This window comes from Artemia sp. Qi Xiang Cuo, chromosome 13 (genome assembly GCF_049724085.1).
Source record: "Artemia sp. Qi Xiang Cuo chromosome 13, ASM4972408v1, whole genome shotgun sequence".
Taxonomy (NCBI): Eukaryota; Metazoa; Arthropoda; class Branchiopoda; order Anostraca; family Artemiidae; genus Artemia; species Artemia sp. Qi Xiang Cuo.
In genome coordinates, this window is record NC_142806.1 from 32,941,811 (window position 1) to 32,962,186 (window position 20,376).

The 20,376-nt window shown below is 34.4% G+C and overlaps 1 protein-coding gene across 1 annotated transcript in view; it reads left to right on the plus strand.

Annotated features, from left to right (window-relative positions):
• Positions 1-17,828, plus strand: part of Ipk2 (Inositol phosphate kinase 2) — a 59,631-nt gene extending 41,803 nt beyond the window's left edge. The window contains exon 5 of the mRNA XM_089098721.1: positions 13,744-17,828. Coding sequence (XP_088954847.1) covers positions 13,744-14,141 — 398 coding nt within the window. The 3' untranslated portion in view covers positions 14,142-17,828. The remainder of the gene's footprint in view (positions 1-13,743) is intronic.
• Positions 17,829-20,376: the final 2,548 nt, after the last annotated feature.

Genomic DNA, 20,376 nt, shown 5'->3' on the forward strand with positions numbered 1-20,376 from the left:
GTTTTGCGGCTCTATTCCGCTGCTGCCGCTTTTTCTAAGAAATTTTCCAGCTACACTTATTTATACCATTGGCGTTGTTTTTTTTTTTTTTTTTTACTATTTTATCCCTCACTTAGCGGCTCTATAGCGATAACGTCATTATTGTTAATGGTTATATAATTACTGGTCTAATTAGCTTAGACATTGGCTACCATTTTAGTTCATGGTACCACAATTTTGATAGCGAGACACTTCCTCGATAGAGAGGCATCATAAGTGACAATAAAAAAAAATCAATCAAGGTCTCTTTTTCTTTTGCTTTAGTTTGTCTTATTTGCGATTTGCAGGTACGATATCTCACGATTTCGTTAACTACTTTATGTATTTTCTTGATCTACGGAAGGTTTATTTTGTAATCTGCACGAGTGATATGTGATTAATTTTTATATCACAGGGATTATTTGTTGAAATATTTTTATTTATGGTTTTTATCGCACCTGGCTTAAAGATATCATAGTTAGCGTTCGACTACAGTACTGCAGAAATTCAACTTACAAATTGTTTGAGAGTTTTACGGGTCTCCCTGTTTGGTGTTCGTCCGTTTCTTTTTGTCAAGGTGTTAGCTTAGGGGGCTATTTTTACGACTCAATTATTACGCTATTCTCAATGTTTTCTTTTGTCTGATAATATGCCTCTTATTCAGCAATTTATCGCATATCTATAGGTCAAAGTTTGTGCACAAGATCGGCATTTCAAATCCTAAAATTTTAAATTATTGTTACCTTACATGGTTAATATTGTGTTTTGCATTAATTATTTAGCAATTAATTTCCTTTGTTCATTCAGGTTTCAAAAATGGAATCCATGTTTGCTGTTATTCCTAAAATTTCTAATTACTACATTATTAACGATCTTTTAATTATTTAATGAATATATCCATCGCTGAGGTCAATCATTATTTTCAAATAACTTTATATTATTTTTTTTTTTTTATTTTGGGGGGTGACAATTTTAATTGAGATACATATTTATATGGCAAGCTAATTATTATTTTTTAGTCGACAGAACTATCAATTATTGGTATGCGATTAGTTCAAAATACACATGGTATACGGGTCAGCATTTTTGTTAATCACGAAATGAGAAGAGAACGTTTCTTAGTTCGAGAATATTATTCTTGGATACCTTGACTATGCTATCATAAATCTTAATGGCTTCCACCTGGTATTATGTGTGTTAATCTCTCATCATATCAACGCTTTACGAGGGTTTTTCAAATCGCATAATTATTTTAACGTTGATCGATGTGGTATTTGTTTAGTAACTTTTTTTTTTTTTCTTAGCGACTTGTAGGGTTTGTTTAATTATTTTAATTTATTTTAAGGCTCAGGTAAAGGCTGCGATTCATTTATGCGGATAAGGTTTTCGCCATTGTACTCAGAAAAGATACAATTTAACTTATAGTTATTTTCAATTAGTTAGTTCTTTTGCAAGGTCTTCAGTTCATATTGATAATTTTTGGAAGATTAACTATGCTTGTTTCTGTCATGTAAGTCAACGGAAAACCCTATACTTATGACCAGGTTAGTCACTACATCCTCATGTGCAAGTAAATTTTGCCTCGCATTATTACTATCCTCATATGCATATACGCATATATATACACACATATACATATACATACATATGCACCTACACACACATACAAACCCAACTGTTTGATCATTAGACTGTCACTAATTACCTGTTCTCCTAATTGCGTTTTAGTTTGGTAATTAATACGATAATAATTTGCACATATATTTTTTTTTGACTGGATTTTTTTTGACGTTCTTATATTCTTTATGGCAAGTTTGGGTGGTAGTTATTTCCAGTCATCTTTCCTTGTGATTGAAATTATTATATTTTGGAGTTCCGTATTTGATTATGTCGTTGGCATGATGATTAAAAATAAATATCCCACAAAATTGATTTTGTGAAGATGTAGAATCTATTAAAGCGCCGATCCGAATACCTTTTTTTTTTTTTTTTTAGTTAAAAGTAATTTTTGGAATGTAGTGGTGGGGGGTTATGGATTTATATACGGCCGAACCTAGGATACGGATTTTATCCTTGTGTCCTGAAGTAAATCTCCTCACTAAGCGATCCATTGTGATCGTCAGGCTTACCTACTCTGGGGGGTATCCGAGATGCTGTTTAACTCTTCCTAGTAATATAAGGATGGCTATTCATTGCATTTTTTTTTTTTTTTTTTTACCATTGAATTTTTAATATGCATTTATTTATATATTTATTTTTTAAGTAAGTAATATTTTATGTATAGCAGAAAAATAATTATATATTTTACAGAGTTTTAGCTCGAATATTGAGTTATCTACTACTTTCTTGTCGCTAAACATCACATCCTATAAAATGTAGTTATTTTAATGTACTAGAAGGGGATTTTGACGAGAAAGAATTTTTACATAATTTTTTTTTGAGTTCAATTAATTCGCGCGTCTAATATTCCTTAGTTTTCTGTACCTTCTGGCAATGGGGGGGGTGTGGGTGTTCCTCGTGGTGCATAGATTTCTGAGGGATCTTGTCCCGTAATAACAATCTCTTGGGCGTCAGGGTACTGGGTCCTCGTAATTATATTATTATCTGTTGGAAGATTCCGTGGATTTGTTTCCAATTGGGGTTTTGTGTGGTGATGACGAGCTTGATTTGGAATTGCAAAATATACGGGTTGGGATAGTCCTTCGTCGCAATTGTTAGCAAGCAGATTTTCCAAGTGGGGGCTGAGGGGTAGGTCAATTTCAACAGTAAAATATGTTGCAACCACTTCTTCTAGGTTTGAGCAGAATTCTCTCTGTTTCTGAAGTTCTTCGGTAATTTTGGCGTGGTTCTCTTTTAGTTGTTTCTCTAAGCTGTCCTGTTGCAGGCTAATTATTTCTTTCTGTGCTTTTAAGTGATCGTATTTATGCTGTAAGTCTAGGATTTTTGCTCGTTGGGGAGCCAGGGCTTCTTGTACTGCCATTGTTGCGGACAGAACAGTACTGTTTCTATAATCTTGTACTTTCTTACCAATTTCCTGCATTTTATCGTATAATATTTGCAATTTTAGGATCTGGTCGGGATAATTGTATCCCTTGACAAGCGTGGCGTCACTTATTGATTCCATTTCGTTTTGGATCTTGGCGGTCTGTTCTTTAATTTCAATAAACTGTGTTTCAATCAACTTATCCATTTGTTTAGTTATTAAAATCTCATTTATTCTTTTGTTCATTGTTTCTTGGGAGGCCTTCACTTCCCTAAGGGATTTAAGTGTGGCTTCTATCATATTGTCGATTTTCAATCTTTCTGCTACTAATTGTGCCGAGTCTTCGAGAAGTTTTGATCTTATTTTGAATAGTTGATACATGTTTTTTCTGTCAGTAACGGGGTTGCACGAGATATATTTATTTTCGAGGAAGGTTTGAACAATCCTTGTTCTTCTTCTATCTTTGGGGTTCTTTACCAAGCCGGGATATAGTTTGTCTTGAAAAATTTACCTTTAACTTATTCTGACATTTAATGGGTATTTTTCATTGTAATATTTTACTCATTCACCATTATATTTAGGCTTTTTTTTTCAAAATGTTAGTTTAAATTTAATACTTATATATAATTTTCTGGGGTATTTTATCATATACTTATGTTCATTTGTCTGGCCTCTTAATAATTAGGCCAGATTTAGTGGTAATTTCCTGTTCAGTTTCAGGCGCTCTACTCTTTTTTGATTTTCCTTTAGAGATTAGGTCAAATTTCTTGTACTGTTTTAATAGGAATTTTTGACCTTTTAATTTTGCAACTTTCGCATGGGCCGCGGCAGACGTCGGTTTTTGTTTTGGAGCATTCCGGGGGTAGTCAGAATCTTATTCATCGTCGAACTCATTAGAGCTAGTATCTGAGGATTCATTATTTGGTCTTTCGAGGGAGGTCCTTTGCAATTGAAGGGTGTCTCCTGCCCTTGCTTCATATACTTCGTCTCCATTAGAGGTAGAGGGCTTATTTTCCATTTCCTCGCGTTGAAATCCTGTTTCAGGGGAGTTAAAAGATTCTTGGGAACTCTTGGAGGAGTCGAATACCTTTGGGGAATGTCTCCACTGCTTGAATGCCATCTCTTCCGGGGGGTGTGGTGTATTTCGTAGCAGGGTCTGTTTCCAGGAGTAAGATTCTTTGGGTTTTACTTTAGACACCGCTATGTGATGGTATTGTCCCAAATTTTCTTCTTCCGGGTGTTCCTGTGTCCAAGGCAACGTACTTTGCCTTGTTTTTATCGGATAATTTATAAGGTCAATGGCTTCTCTTAAGCTTTTTATATGTGTGTCCCTCGGAGGAGTCTTCATCATTTTTGCCACTGAGGTTTCCATGGCTCTGTTTAAGTCCTCTTGTAGAGAAAGGGGTCTTTTTACCGGGGGTGCTGGGGACACCATGTCACCAGAAAATCTGGTGGGGGGACCGGGGGTTGAAATTCTATCGGGGAACAATTTGGTTTTAGGCGATAGTGTATAATCCAAACCCTGCTCCGAGCTATCTGTGGATGAACTCTCTGGACTTTTTGGGGTTCTTAGAGGCATGGGTGTTAGGGGTTTTCTTTTAGGGATGACTAAGTTTTTCATGGCCAAAAATTCTTCAAAATCTTCCTCTTCGCTATTGTTTTCAAAATAGTTTCGTCTGAAATTAAAGGGTTTTAGTTCGGATAGCCTGGACCTAGGAAATTGATTTTCAGCGTTTGATGAATCTGAAGATGAGGGTTCGGGTGCCCACTTAACAGGGTATTTGGCACCTTTCATACGGCTTACATGTGCTTTGTATGTTCTTCCGTTTTCTGGATTTATCATTTTAAAAGTAAAATCGTTGTCATATTTTTTGATTATTCTGTAGGGTCCTGAATATTTATTGGAAAGTTTTTTGCCTTCCAATTTAGCTTCATTTTTCAGATAGACACGGTCGCCTACCTTAAAATTTATATTTCCCTTGATTTTCGATTCATTTCTCAACTCTTGACTCAATTTACATTTTTCTAACTCTTGCCTAACCATTTTATAGGTTTTTCTCATCTTATTTATAAAGTCTTGTTTATAGTCCTCTGTACTATTGTAACACTGTCTTGATTCTATAATTTCTTGATAAGGTATTTTAAAATCGCGTCCGAATAAAAGAAAAAATGGACTATCCTTGGTTGCTTCTGAGTAAGTGGTGTTAATTACATTGGTCAGGTAGGGTAGATACAAATCCCAATCGTTTCGGTTGTCCTTCGAATAAATACTCAAAACATTGGAAAATATTTTGTGCCTATTTTCAATTTTTCCATTAGCTTGGGGATGGTAGGGAGAGGTTACTAGTTTTTCTATTTTAAGGAAACTCATTAGATCCTTAGTTACTTTAGAAACGAAGTTAGATCCATTGTCGCTAATGACCCCTTGAGGAACGCCAAACTCTAAAAATATTTTTGCTAGGGCTTTACTTGTGGCATATGCGCCTTGATTTTTCAATGCTTTGGCAAAAGTGAAGCCGGTAAAATGGTCTATTACTGAGAGGATGCAAGTATGACCTCTATTAGAAACAGGTTATCCTCCACTTGTACCAAAAAGGTCAAATGAAACGATGTCGAAAGGGAACCTTGCTATTGGCACTCTCCCCAAGGGGGGATTTGGGTGCGTTTGAGGGTTTTTTCTTAAGTTACAAGCTTCACATGCACTTATAAAATCATTGAGTTTTGTTAATGCCGACGGAACATAAAAGTATTGTTTTAGCTTGTGAAATGTTTTGGTTATTCCTAAGTGTCCGCCCATTTCCGAATGAAAGTACTCGAGGGCAGGTATTATTAAGTTTTGGGGAAGCATTGGGATTATTAAGGTTTGCTTTCTATTTGTCTCGCCTGTTACTATCCTGCAAAGGATTTCTTCGTCAAAGTCATAATAAAAATTGTCTATGTCCCGTCTTAGGGATTTGAACTTATCAGGGAGATTATCTGAATTCACAAAGTAATTAATGAGAGTTAAACACATTTCATCCCTAACTTGGTTTCTTTTAATATTGTCAAGGGATAAGGGAATTACTCGTGGCCCTTTTTCTTCTGTAGTGATTTTTGGTATATTCTTTTTTTGTTTTTGTTTACTGGGATTAATGGCATTTATTTGTTTAGTTTCATCATCTGAAGGGTTATTCTCAGGGTATCTACTTAGGTAATCCCAGGGAGCATTCTGTTTACTGGTCACGTGTTCAAATTCGTAATCCAGATCTTGGATTTTCATTACCCATCGCGCTAAAATTCCGGTTGGATTCTTGAATATGCTTAGGTACTGTAAGCTTTTATGGTCCGAGCGCAGTTTAAATTTTCGTCCTACCAAATAATGTCTAAATTTGTCTACGTGGTAAATTATAGATAGTAATTCTAATTGCGTTGCTGAATAACTATTTTCGCCTTTAGTTAGAGTTCTGCTTGAATATCATATGACTTTCTCTATATAGTGTGGGGTAGCAGGTTGGGATTCGAGGTTTTTTTCCATGGGGATTATTTGGAAAAGGATTGAGTCGATACCTAGAGCTGAAGCATCGGTGGTAACCACAAATGTTCCTTTTTCAAAGTCTGGTAACGCTAATATTGGTTCAGAAGTAAGAGCTTTCTTGAGAGTGTCCAAGGAAGTTTGAGCTTCCTGCGTCCATGTGACATTTTGGGAATTCCCTTTAGTTAGATCTGTTATTAGTTTTGCGATTTGGGCGTAGTTGCGTATGAATTTTCTAAAATAACTGGTTAAACCAATAATGCCTCTTAATTGTTTCATTGTTTTTGGCGGCTTAAGATTCTCTACACATTTTATTTTCTCAGGGTCCGGTGATATTTGACCTTGGGTCACTATCATTCCTAAGAATTTTATTTCGGATTGAAACAAATTTACTTTTTCCGGTCTACATTTCAAATTTCCCTCTCTGAATTTTTCGAAAACTTTGGTTAATGTGTTTAAATGGTCCTCTGGTGTTTCTCCTACACAAATAACATCATCCACAAAATGGATAATATTTTCTATACCTCGTAATAAATGTAAGAGAGGTCTACATAATGCACTTGAGCTGGTTTTGAGTCCAAAGGGTACTCTCAAATATTCATAAGAACCACATTCCGTCGTTGAAAAAGCCGTTTTATACACGTCGTTATCTGCTATCTTAACCTGATGATAACCTTGCGTGAGGTCAAGAGACGTAAAAATTTTGTTTTTGGTTGAAATGGAATCTAGGATTTCGTCAATTCGTGGCGGGGGAAATTTGTCGCTAACTACCTGTTTATTTAAGGCTCTATAATCCACTTAAAGCCTCAGGTCTTTATTCTTTTTTGGTACTAGTATAGCAGGGGATGAATAGGGGTTGATACTTGGTTGTATGATATTGTTTCTTTCTAATTCGCGGATTTAATTTTTTAACCAGCCTGTATAGGGATGGGGGATACGATAGAGCTGTTTAGCTACGGGCAATCCTGTGGTTTGGATAGAGTGTTGATAAAATGGTATCAACCCGATGTCTTCCTCACATGTAGAAAAAATATCTCTAAAATTCCAAAGCAATTCACATAATTTTTCCTTTAATTGCGTATCTCGAATATGATCTAATTTAAACTTTTCGAAAAATTGGGGTTTTGTTAGGGGGTACCTATTCTTTGGATTGTTAGTTCCAATATTATTAACTAAGCTTTCCTTGGAGTCTCTCAGTTTGTTTAGCTCATGTTCAGAAATAACCTGTATTTCAACAAGACATGATCCTTTTTTCAATGTAATCATATCGTTTTCATGCGTGTTAGTTAACCAAATAAAACCTTCGCCTTTTTCGTATGAAATGATCTGTTCTTCACAAAACAGATTTTCTGGAATTTCTTTACACGGAGATGCAAGCCAAATTTCAGAATTGTCATTTACAGGGGTGACCATTTGAGAGATTTGTACTCTTTGCATAGTATTTGGGGGGATTTTTGTTTTACGTACTGCGAACCCATAATATTTCTCTTCCGAGTTATTTTCTATTAAGTTGAGATTGGCGCTTGGTTGCGTCAAATCTTCCGTTTTTGGGGTTGGTTGTAGGGGTAAATTTAAGTCCTTTTCTCTTAAAATAGTACTTGGATTTATTATTTCATTCCATAATTGAACTATTTTCTTTATTTCTGTTTGTCTATACTCCTGCATTTTTCACATTTTTGCTTTTTTTGACTCGATCCATTTGCTGTTTGGTTTTCTCTCTCGTCTGCTCCATTGATTTTGATTTTCGATCCGTTTGCTCGTTTGATTTCCCACGGGACGAGAAATGGGAGGAAATGACGTGACGTGGGGTACAAAAGTTTTGATTCTATTCACTGTTGCTTCCCCTCTCTCCACGCGTTGGAGAATAGGGTCGTGTGGATACACGAGTCGGTTATCTGCTATATCTAATAACACTTTATTAGATTTTAAAAAATTAGCACCAATTATCGCTTCATATGGGAAATTCTTGCAGATTATAAAGTTTGTAGGAAAGATCCTATTATCTTTCATCACATCTAGGCATATGGAGCTTATAGTTTCGATCCTATGCCCCGTGACGCTTGTTAAATTTGGAATATTGAAATTTTTCTGCCTCTTAATATATACTGGTAGTCTATTAAATATATTCGAATTTATTATATTAACCGATGCACCCGAATCTATTAACGCTTTGAAATTAATACTTGCAACACTAAAATTATTCAATATAGGTAGCATATCATTATTATCACTAAAAGAAGGTACAATTACTGGATGGGACCTATAAAAAATACTGGCCTCCAGGGTCCCAGTTAATTTTCTTGGGGGCCTAATTCGTTTCCCTGTGCGCTTATTTGATAAGTTGGGGTTTGACATTGGGGTTCGGTAGGAATTTCACATGCTAGTGAATTTCCAAGTTGATTGACATTTGATTGTCTTGTTTGCCACGTATTATTGCGTGGGTTAAAGTTTCTCGTGCCGAGGGCTCGTGGCATTTGTTCACTTTGTATTGACGAAAAATTTCTCTCATTTCCCGTCGGGAAAAAATATCCTCTGTTGTCGGTTGCATTCCTGTTGAATCTAGTTGGGTACACCGTTCGTGAATTAAATTGGTACATGTTCTGTCGCGTATTTGGGTTGGGGAACCGATAATTATTTTGTCGGTTGGGGGAAGGATTTGTATAGGTTTGGGGATTCGTATATTGGGAAGGATTCGTGTGTACAAATCCTTGTTGGTACGAGTTGCGGTACGAGGGGAGACGTGGGGGTTATTTCTATAGCTTCCTGACCCATTGACATTTAAGTTTGTTCTCCCGAACAAACGGTTATTAAAATTGGGGGTTGCTGGTGTAAAGTTATTTCTAGTACGGCATTCCCTGGCAATATGTCCTTGTTTATTACATGCATAGCATATAATTGGGGGGTTTTGTGCGTTGTTTGTCGTATTCGTGGGTACAAAACGTACCATTCTTTGCCTCGTAGGGGTTGGAGAACTATTTTGGTTCGGTTTGGGTGAATTATCTCTCGAAAAAAATCCTGGGTACATACCTCGCGATCGTACTGGAGTTGAATTTTCTGCATTGTTTATTTTTGACTTATTGTGATTTGCCACAATCGAGTCAATTTCAATTATCATTTCTACTTCCTGAACTGCTAGCTCTAACGTTTGTATATTTTTTGATATTAACATTCGGTATAATTTGGGGCTTAATCCTTGCATGAAAGCATTAAGTACGATTTTATCGTATAAAGGGCCCGATTCTTTTCCATATTTTGCTTCAATGGATACGATTACCTTGTGTAGGTATTCCCTAACATTTTGTGTTTCGTCAAAACATACCGTACCATGCTTTAATTTATGTGTTGAACTGGTTTCAACAAATCTTTCTCGGAACGTTTATAGCAATTTTTCAATTTAGCTTATTGGGAGGTTGTTATCTTCTCCTATTGTTTTTTCTATTTGTTTCAGGAATGTTAATGCCTGTCCCTTAACTCTCATTAACAACATGCCTACTCATAATTTTAATTCCGTTTGGGTTATTTCTACGAATTGTTTTAATTGAATAAAAAATTCATATACTTCTGCATCACCATGATATGAAGGAAGTGATTTTGAAATTTTAACTGTTTTGTCAATTTGTTTCTGCTTTAATAATTGTTAGTTTTTATATAACGACATATTGTTTTTTTTTTTTTTGATGGGTTAAAATTAGGAACTGGTTTTTATTTTTTTTTTACTATTTAAAATTGATATTTTTTAATTACATGTACCCTATTTTGCTACTACTTCCAGAGGATTAGGCCTAAAAAAAAATTTTGCACTTGAAAATATGTAAAAAATATTAAAATTCAAATCATGCAAGTATAAAAATAGATAAAAAAAAATATTTTCTTTTCGGTCCTATTTATAAGCGTTTTTTTTTTTTCAATGTTTTCGTTGTGTTTTTGGTACTTTAAAACGACCGCGCCAATTCGAATGGGGGGGTTTTCTTTTATTTATTTCAATCGCAGAGCTTGGTTAGTTAAAGCTAATTATATTGGGGGGGTTTTCGAAATGACTAATTCTTATATTTTTTTGGAGAATTTCAGATTAATTTATCCAATGGGAAATTTAGTTAAGCTCTTGGTTAGCGGTCCGCAAGTGGCTTACCTGAGTGGAGGCTGAACTTCTAGAGTGGGGAATTTAATCCAGGAGTACATGTAGGGAGCTTTATACGGTCATACTGACTCGGAATCAGATTGATGAGTTTCAGTTTCCCTTAGGAGCGAGTGGAGCCACAAGGACTATCGAGCTTGAGAAATATTAACACAAGAGAGTAAAATAAAATAATGTTGCATTTATTGTACTTACATAATAGTCGCAGAGTTCTTGGTTGTATCAACAAAATAGAAACACAGGTCTCCAACAACAAATTGTACTGAGACGAAATAACACTAAGTTTGTACACTGGTGGAATGTTACTTCAAAAGTTCATTACAACAAAATCATGGTAAGAAACTGGTAGAAGACTGGTGTAAGACCCAATCTGAACTCCAAACTAAGACTCCTAGTCGACTGTAAAAGAAAGACTCAAAATAGACTGGCGCAAAATTGTTAAGTTCTCACTATCTATCCTCTGCAACTATGCCGGAGGTTACGTTTAGGCGTTGCCAGAAGTATATTTTTTCAGTCCTTATTGGCTGCACTAGTCGTCCTACATTACTATTGGACTGGCTTGCACCAATGAGCTACTTGGGTTTAATTACATTTTATGAGTTTTAAGATGTCACTCTGGAATTTTTCTAACAATTAAAAATTCTACACTGCAATATTCTGCTAGCAGGTGTCGCTTAATTTATGACTTTTAAGCTATCACTTTGGGATTTTTTCGAACGATCAAAGTTCTATATTGTAGCATTTTCCCAGCAGGGTGTCGCTTAATTTTCAGAAGACTCATATTTTATTTCTTTGAAAGTTATTAAAGGATAATACCATTTAATTGCACTACGATACCCAGTTTTAAATTTAGTCTCCAGAACAATGCAATTAGCTCAAGCAAATATATTTTGCATCTCGAGTGACTACTTTTTTGTATTGTAAATCTTACTTTCTTGACAGTTTGGTATTTTCGAGCGCTTATTATTTGAACACAGGTGTTAGTCACCTGTCGTATAAGATTTGATCAAGCTATTATTTATTGGATACTTTGGAGACGGGGAGTCGGATTTACTTGTTACATTTTCTGTGGGAAAGATTTTTTGTGTAATTAACTGCGTTTATTTCGGTATTTTAAATTGAACGCTTGATATTTGTTTGATTTGTAGGTTACTTGAATTTTCGGATTTACATTCTTGGGTGATGTTATTTTACTGGAGTAACTTTAATTGGGGAATTTTGATGTATATTTTTTGAGAATCTGTCCCATTACACAATCGTCAAAATCACGATGTTTTAGGGAACGGATCTGTAGCCTCCCTCCTTTCTCGCAGACGCGCTTCTTTTTTTAGATAATGACAACCTGTTGTGTAAGACTTGGATCTATTACCCATGTCCTTAAACTAAACAAGTTCTATTAATTTTATTCTATCCATATTCCGATATGTTATTTGGTTCTCGAAATGATTTGAATTTTCATTCCCCCTTCCCCCTAAAATATTTTAAGTGTTTCCGATCTCCTATAGCGTTCAGGCTTTTTATCACAACACCTTTTTAATTACTAAATTCGAGTTACTTGTACACTACCGATTGTTTATGCCATCAGAATGGAAAACGAGTAACAAGGAAGGAAAGAAGATTTGACGGATTTTGAAAACAAATCTTTAAGCTTAACACTATCAAACCGTCTATGGTACTGAGCAGTAAGTACAGAGCTGTCCTCATCATTAGAAACCAAGTTTTTTTTAAGAACCCTTAAAAAGCAAAAAAAACACACAAAAAGAGTGCTACTTTCTATGTTTTTTACTCTTTATTTAACCATATTCCCTCCTTTTTGGTAAAAAAAGAACAAAACCTTTTTTTGGAAAATCCTTTGGAACCTACCTTGTTAGTAAGAGATAAATGCTGGGAAAGCAATGTTAATTACCAGTGCATACACATTTCTCTGCTGTTTCACCTAGTTTGCTTTTAGGTCAGGTCTCTTTGCTCTTCAGTGCTACATTGACCTAAAAGCAAACTAGGTGAAACAGCAGAGAAATGTGTATGCACCGGTAATTAACATTGCTTTCCTAGCATTTATCTCTTACTAAATCAAAAACAGCATCTTTCGAATACACATTATCGCTTTTGATGCACATAGAGCCACTGTAGCCTGTAACAGCTTCAAAATCTTGGCATCAAGTTTTCCATGCTTAAAGACAAAGTAAAAACCGCTTCCAAGGAAGTAAATTCTGGTTTTAGATTCTGTATTTTTAATAAGACTTATTTTATCAGCTTAGAAACTTGATGGTTGTGGATGTACCATAACAGACTCGTTATAATTGTCAAAATCGTGTATCTGACTTCGTTGTCAAAGTAGCTAAGAAATTCCTCACTGTATCACGACTTATTTATGATAAGAAATACTTAGTCATATTTTACTATATTTTTGGCTAAGCGATTTGTGTTTTTTCTTCTTTTTTTTGTACAGTTTTGATATCAAGAGCGCTAATTTATTTGACCGACATGGTTATTTAAAGCCTCACAAGTTGAGGAAATAGCTATAAAAATTACGACATAGCTACGACATAACGACATTACTTTAAAATTTTATCAGAAGTGGAGGAAAATTGCAATAAGCACTTCAATCATGTATTTTTAATTTTTAGCACTTTAGTTTGTACCTTAAGGCAGTGCAGTCGTATGCCTTGGCACGTGGGATTGGTATTGTGTCATAGAAGTTTGAACCTTTGGGATTTATAAGAGAATTTTGTCCATGGTACGGGGGGGGGGTCTAAACATACTTAAAACTGCATTTTAGGTTATTAGTTGTCTTAGAGATTGTTGTCTTAGATTGTTCAAGGGTAATTAAACGGTCGTTTACCATATCTTGTATATGAATTAAAATGGTGTTCTCCCAGAGTTTCTTAGAAAACCACGATAAGTGCTTTCTAGTTTTATGTTTTCTAATCTAATCTAGTTAGGCTAGTCATTGGCCTAGCGTGCAGGTTTTTATTCATCAAGTCAATCTCCGCTAGAAAACCCGTTTACCCCGTCCCTCTAAACGTCTGATCTGTCTGCTCCTATTTTATTTTTGATTGTCACTTGTACAAGCTGACATATTCTATTCATTTGCAGTGATATCGAAGTACCTTAACGCATCTAATGAAAATTCAAACCCAGTCATTTCTACTTTCCTTGATGAATTACAAGAGATGAGGGATTGGTTCTGTCGTCAGCGCTACTATTTATTTTTTGCGTCTTCTCTCCTGTTCGTTTACAGTGCCAATTCCATAGTGCCTTTATCAACAGAGAATGGATGCGAGAAGATAGTCGAAGATGGTCCAAATGCTGTGAAAAATGTTCTTATCCATGTGAAAGGGAAAGAGCGTCCAAAGAGAGGGCTAGTAACTGTTAAATTGATTGATTTCGCTCATGTCTTTCCGGCTGACGGTAAAGAGGACGATAATTTTCTTTTTGGACTCAATTCTCTTATAAGTATACTAAAGAGCTTCCTTTTTACACCAGCTTCCTAAGAGCTTCTGTGGTATCGAAGTTCAGTTTTTATATTTTGTAGACTTTAACGATATATCCCTCAATTAACTCTCAACTTTGTACGCTTATAAGGATATTCTCTAAAAATGAGAATTATAACCAGAAACTGAAAAAGCGCTCTGATTTGTCAACTAACTAAAAAATTTAAAAGACATTTGACTAGGTTCATATAAAATTATACTTAAGCATACTCTCTAGGCTCAAATATATAACTTCACTGTTACACTTTAAGGCTGTTTCTGAGATTTTCAAAGTTCTGATATAATTGCCTAAAACGGTTTGCCAAGCTGTCCTCAAAGGGAAGATCAGCAGGTCAATGCAGATCAAGAGGATCATATTGTGATTGAGCATGCATTAAACTAGCCCTCCATTAAAGAACACCTTATCAAACAGTTTTGGTAATTATCTCAAAGAATTGAAGCTGCTAGATATTACTTTAGGTAATAAGTAAAACCAAAAATTCAAATATTTTCCTACCGAATACATTAAAAAGCGTAAAGTACCTTATTTTAATTTTGAATTTTAGGTTTCCCTCGGAATGAGCTTAATAATCCCAATTCCAGTTTGACTCATGTGACGATGGTTTGGTTATATCCAAGTATTTCCAAAATTTTGAAAATATAATTTCATAGGTCTTTGTGCGCTTGCTAAGGTGCCATTTTATGGTACCTTAGACGAATTAATGTGTAACAATAGTTTTTAAATGAATACATGGAATTTGGACTTATCGTAGCAATAAGTCCAAATTCCACATACTTATTTAAAAACTTTTCATCCGATATTTTCAATCGAGAGAATCGGCTTATCAAGGCTGTTGTATTTGCAGCTGGTGTCGAAATATAGACTCTTCAGATGTCAAATCCAGTAATTTTGTGAATCAAATATTGGAGAAGTATGGAGATTGTATTAATGCACTTGTAATTTTTTTTTCTGAGTCATTTGAAGTGCCTTGTTTAGAAAATTTATTTACCATTCAACGGCTAAAATTCGTCAGCCACCGTTAAGCTATTTTATATGTTTTTCTTTAATAGTCATCTTTTTAGGTAATTTTCATAAGAGCATACCAAGTTAAGAATCAATCAAGGGCTTTGGTACTAAAATAATAAAAAGGAAAAAGAAAACTAACTGACTAGGAAGTTTAAATAAGCGACTTAACTGCTGGAAAGTTCATATATATATTCGCTGTAGTACACTCAAATCTCATACTCGTTGAGTAAAATGAAATTTTTGTATATCCTAAAATGTACAAATTAGCAAAAGTTTTGTGCAAGTCATGTCTACATATATTAAAACAAGTCCGTATATCTTAGGTTTTTGAAGTAAAAAGAAATGGGAGATTTTTTTTTAATAAAAGAATTTGCTGACGTATAGCAATTGTTTGAGAAGAGGAATTTATGATTCAAATGCCTGTGGTTGCACATTGGATTGATTTCTGTTAAGCAAAATGGGAACCGGGATTCGATCCCCGCTGCCTGCTGACGCAAGGACTTTTGTAGTCAAGAAGCACCGTTAATCCATGTACTTCTGTAGTCAAGAAGCCTGGGCCTCATTATAGTCACATTTGTTGAGAAAATGAAAGTTACGCACGATTACAGCACCAATTATGTGTGTCGTTGATGATTTCTGGATTTGAACATTGCTCGACTTTAAAGCAAATAATAATAATAATCTTTATTCGTTCCCTTTGTCCCACTGCAATAACATGCAAATAATGTATGATTGACTAGTCAGTGTCAAGAGTTGAGGCATAATATTCTGAAATGGAGGCTTGGAAAGTAGTTTTTCAATCTGTAACAGGAATCTGACAAAAGATACAAAGGCATAATTGTTATAAATAATTTTTAAGACCTTACTGGCTATGCGGGATAAAATGAAAAAAATTGAGAAGAAGGAAAAGTGAGGATATTTCTAGCCAGTGAAATAAGGAAGGATAGATATGCAGTGATTTTGGTTGAGACGTCCGCTCGACCGTCCTCAGTGCACCAAGGTAAATAAAATCTAAAAAAGTAACGAATAGAAATCCTAAGGAAAAAATAAAACAAAATAAATCTAAAAAAAACATTAAACATTAAAGTTTCAGTTATGAAGTTCCTTTTTTTTTGTTATCCTTAGGGCTTTGATTCGCATGTTTTTGACTCTTTATTTACTTTTGTGTACTGAGGACGGTCGAGCAGAAGTCTTGACCAAACTATCTGCATATTTATTCTTCCTTTTTTTCACTGGCTGGAAACATCATCACTTTTTCTTCTTCACAATTTTGAAATTTGCCAGTAGAATTGTTAGGACAAAATTATTCTTGGTGCAAGCCAAGACTCAAGCAACATCCTGCTATTTTAAATTTCTGCTTCTGAAATGGAAGTGCGACGTTGAAATCAGGTAAAAACTCTTGCCATTTATCAAACCTATTTTTTTTATCGACGGATGTGACTATGGTGTGGCTCAGGCCTTACACTATCATTTTAACAACATTCCATATTCAAAACAAGTATAAAAATTTATTAAAAACTTTAAAACACAAAAGTCTTTCAAATTTATTTTTAAATGAAGAAGTTTACAAGCTTTATATTTATTTTTCAAGTTATTTGAATTTTAATCTGAAATTCATCAATTTTTCAAAAATTAAACAACTTTCAAATTGCTAAAGAATTCCACTTACAACTGCTATTAACAATTCTGTGATAGATGGGTAAAAATTATTGTTAGTAAAATTATCACCACATCTTCGTTTAAGACGACAGAACAAGCCTTAAATTAGAAGAAAATCTTTGGGGTGTTAACACTGAAGCAATAGGAAATGAAACTAATAGGACAACTGACTACGCAGTATTACCGAGCAGAACCAGGTAATTAAACAAAAAGTTAAACTGATGTTTAATTTTATAAAATTTGAGTTTCATTTCCCATCCAAAGTAAAAAAAAGTAAAATTGAATGAAATTAAATTTAGAGAAAAATTTAAGAAAAGGCAAAATTTTCATGAATACCTTTTGTTTTCTTTGGCAAGTGAGTATTATCTTTAGCCTGTTGTAAAGCAAAACTGCAAAGAGAGCAAATTTCTGTAAAACTTACAGTATTTTGTTTTGTACTTCGGGCAACATGCAGTTCTTTTCAAATAACATAATCAGTTCTTCCTGTATCACATGGTTATGCGAAGATCTTGCCTTTTGGGATGGGAATAAGAAGTATTTTTATGTGAAGAGAGCATGATGCCTGAAAAAACAGGTTTTTAGGTTTATATTTTTCAGCGGGTCCTGGGGAGCTAGGGTCTTTAATTTTATTGCCTCTCCCCACTAACAAGCATGTATAAATATACAGAACTATGAAATCATTGTACAAAATGTTGTGAAAAAATCTTAGTAGGAAAGTAATTCAGCAGGTTTACTGTAAAATCCAGTTCTTCTATTGCTAATATTGCTAATTTCTTTTTTATAATAGCATCTATAGTCTTAATAAGGTACGGTGCTAACCTCACCAGGGATTATAGAGATGTCTTAATAGCCTTAATAGAGGTGTCAACCTCACGGTGCTAACCTCACCAGGGATTATAGAGATGTACTCGTTTTAGTCTTGTTTTCATAGGGAGATTGATACATATACCTCCTAAGTTTGAATGTTTTTATTTTATTGTTATGTAACTTTCGTAAATTGAAATAAATGCATTGATTTACACGTTCAAGTTATGTGTTTGTACCAAACTTAGAAGGGCAAAATTAGTGCCCATTTTTAAATATTAGGATTTATTCTCTACTAATTGATAGCAATTACGGTGTCTTAAAGTCTTAAAAGAGAATAAGAAATGAATAATCATAAAAAAACAACATAGTGTTATTTCACACCAATGTAGAATCTAAGCTTAAGCAGTATAAAGAAAGGATGTGTAAGAGCAAATAAGAAAGTGCTACTTTGCCCTGCCGTATAGACTAAGTTACAGTGGGGGGGGGGGATCGTGCACAATATGTTTTAAATGATGTATGTGCTGCCAAGAGACTGTATTCTCATTTAACCACATCCTGTGTTTTTGTGTGGAACCAAGGGTATAATTACAATGCATAAAACATACATTTTATTTAGTTATTTTTTATATACCTCCTATTTTTATGTCGTAGATTCTTTTAAACGGTAGAGTGCAAGAAATAGAAATTTGAAATTCCCTGCTATGAATTCAGTATTGAGTTGTCCTTGAGTTTTTTTGCGGCTATTGTCTGATTCTATATTGAGGGCAGGAATTTTGGGTTCGACCTGGTTGTTCCGATACTGGTTTGACGATGCAATGTTACATTTTTTGTGACTTGAAGGGCGATGATTTTTCCTCTTACTTGTTTGGCTGCCTATATGTGATTATCCAATCAAAATGACCTTAAACACTAGCCAAGATCTTGTATAAACTATCACAAAAGGTGAGGAAAAAGAAACGAGTTGCAAGAAAATTAAGATACCTCAACATTGACCTGAATGTGTGTAAAAACGACTGAATTGTTGGTTACTTCATTGTCTAATACTATCCAGAGGAATCCCATCTGGATGAGGTGCAATAAGATTGCTATTGATAATAACAAATCTAATTTTGTAGTTTTTGGATGGTAATTGTTATCCTTGTTTATTTTCAGTTGAAGCTGGGAACCTTTTATTATGGAGAATGTCAAGTGTTCGGTATCTTGGTATTATTGTGGATGAATTACTCTCATTTAAAGGTCATGTTGAGGAATTTTCAAATATTTTAGCTAGGAATGCTGATATAATTCGAAAACTTGAACATTGTTTCCCGAAAAATATAATCCGTGTATTATATTTTACTTTAATCCACCTCTATATTTTATATTGTAGCTGGGATTGGGGGCTGGGGACTTGGATTTCTCCTCAATCCGTCACCCGGCCCGACTTTGAAAAATATCGTTATTAGAATGCTTGCTAATATTTAGCCCTTCTGAATCGTGTCGTAAGGCTTACGTTAAGTTGAAAACTTCCAGCGACTGCTCTGTATGATTTTTATATTGGTGTTTTCATATATAATTGCATCAACGGTAAGTCTGTTTTTTTCTAAGTATGTTCAGACATGTTAATGAGGCTCATCCCCACTACATAAAGTCGATGAATAAAATTCATCTTAATAAGTTGGTTAGACCAAGGTGGGGGTTTTCTCTGGTTTTTAAAGGGACTAAGTTATGAATCTCGTTAGATAACGATTTTAAACGTTGTTGTTATGCAAGAGAATTGAAAAAGCTGTTGAAAAACGGACTTTTTTCTAAACTTGATTATAATGATTAAATTGATAAAATATCTAAATGAGCGAATAAATTGGTATTAAATCATCAATATTAGTATTTATGTTGATTTGCGTTAAAGAAGGAGTTGAACGTTGAGTGTTAAGTTAGTGGTAGCAGGGTACATGATGTTTTTTTAAAAGCCTTCCGAGATAAATGTCAATTCTTTTTTTATTTACTTTGTGGATTTTCTTGTCATGATTATCCCTTATCATGCAGAGGTATTTGGAGGGGATGCGGTTATGTTAAGTTTTTGGTTAAAAATTGATATTAAATGTGTAAATACTCCTCACTGCCTTGGATTGAGGAACATAGAAGTGGTAGTAGTTTATCCTCTGTGACGAAAAATGTCATATGTGTTAAATTCATTTCTATTGATTAAAACCACTAAACTTAAGATTTATGTTCCCTGTACTAGTCTTTGGTATGTTCAGTTTTTGAAGTTTTACACTTTTAATGTTTCAATGTAAGAAGCCACATTTTTTATCATTTAATAGCTGAATCAGCTCCATCGATTTACCGAATTCACATTTTTGAAATTTGCATTGTTTAATTATTTTAGATTGAAAAATAGGTTTAAAGAGATTTTCGAAAATGTGGAAATAGAAAAATGTTTTTATTTCGTTTTAAATAATGTTTTTATTCGCATCCTTTTTAAGAAAAAATCCAAGGGACATCATAATTGTCGCTTGATGAACGGATGGATCTGAAACTATTGAATCAAACAGTTCGTGGTTACATCAAACAATTCGGTTAGCCTGAGAAAATTCGCCTCATTTTCAGAAATGAGTGGAAACACCCCTTAAAATTCAAAGAATCTCAATGATAAATTGCACCATCAGATTCAGCGTATCAGAGAACCTTACTGTACATGTTTCAAGCTCTTATCTACAAAAATGCGGGATTTTGTATTTTTTGCCAGAAGAAAGATCACGGATGTGTGTTTATTTGTTTTTT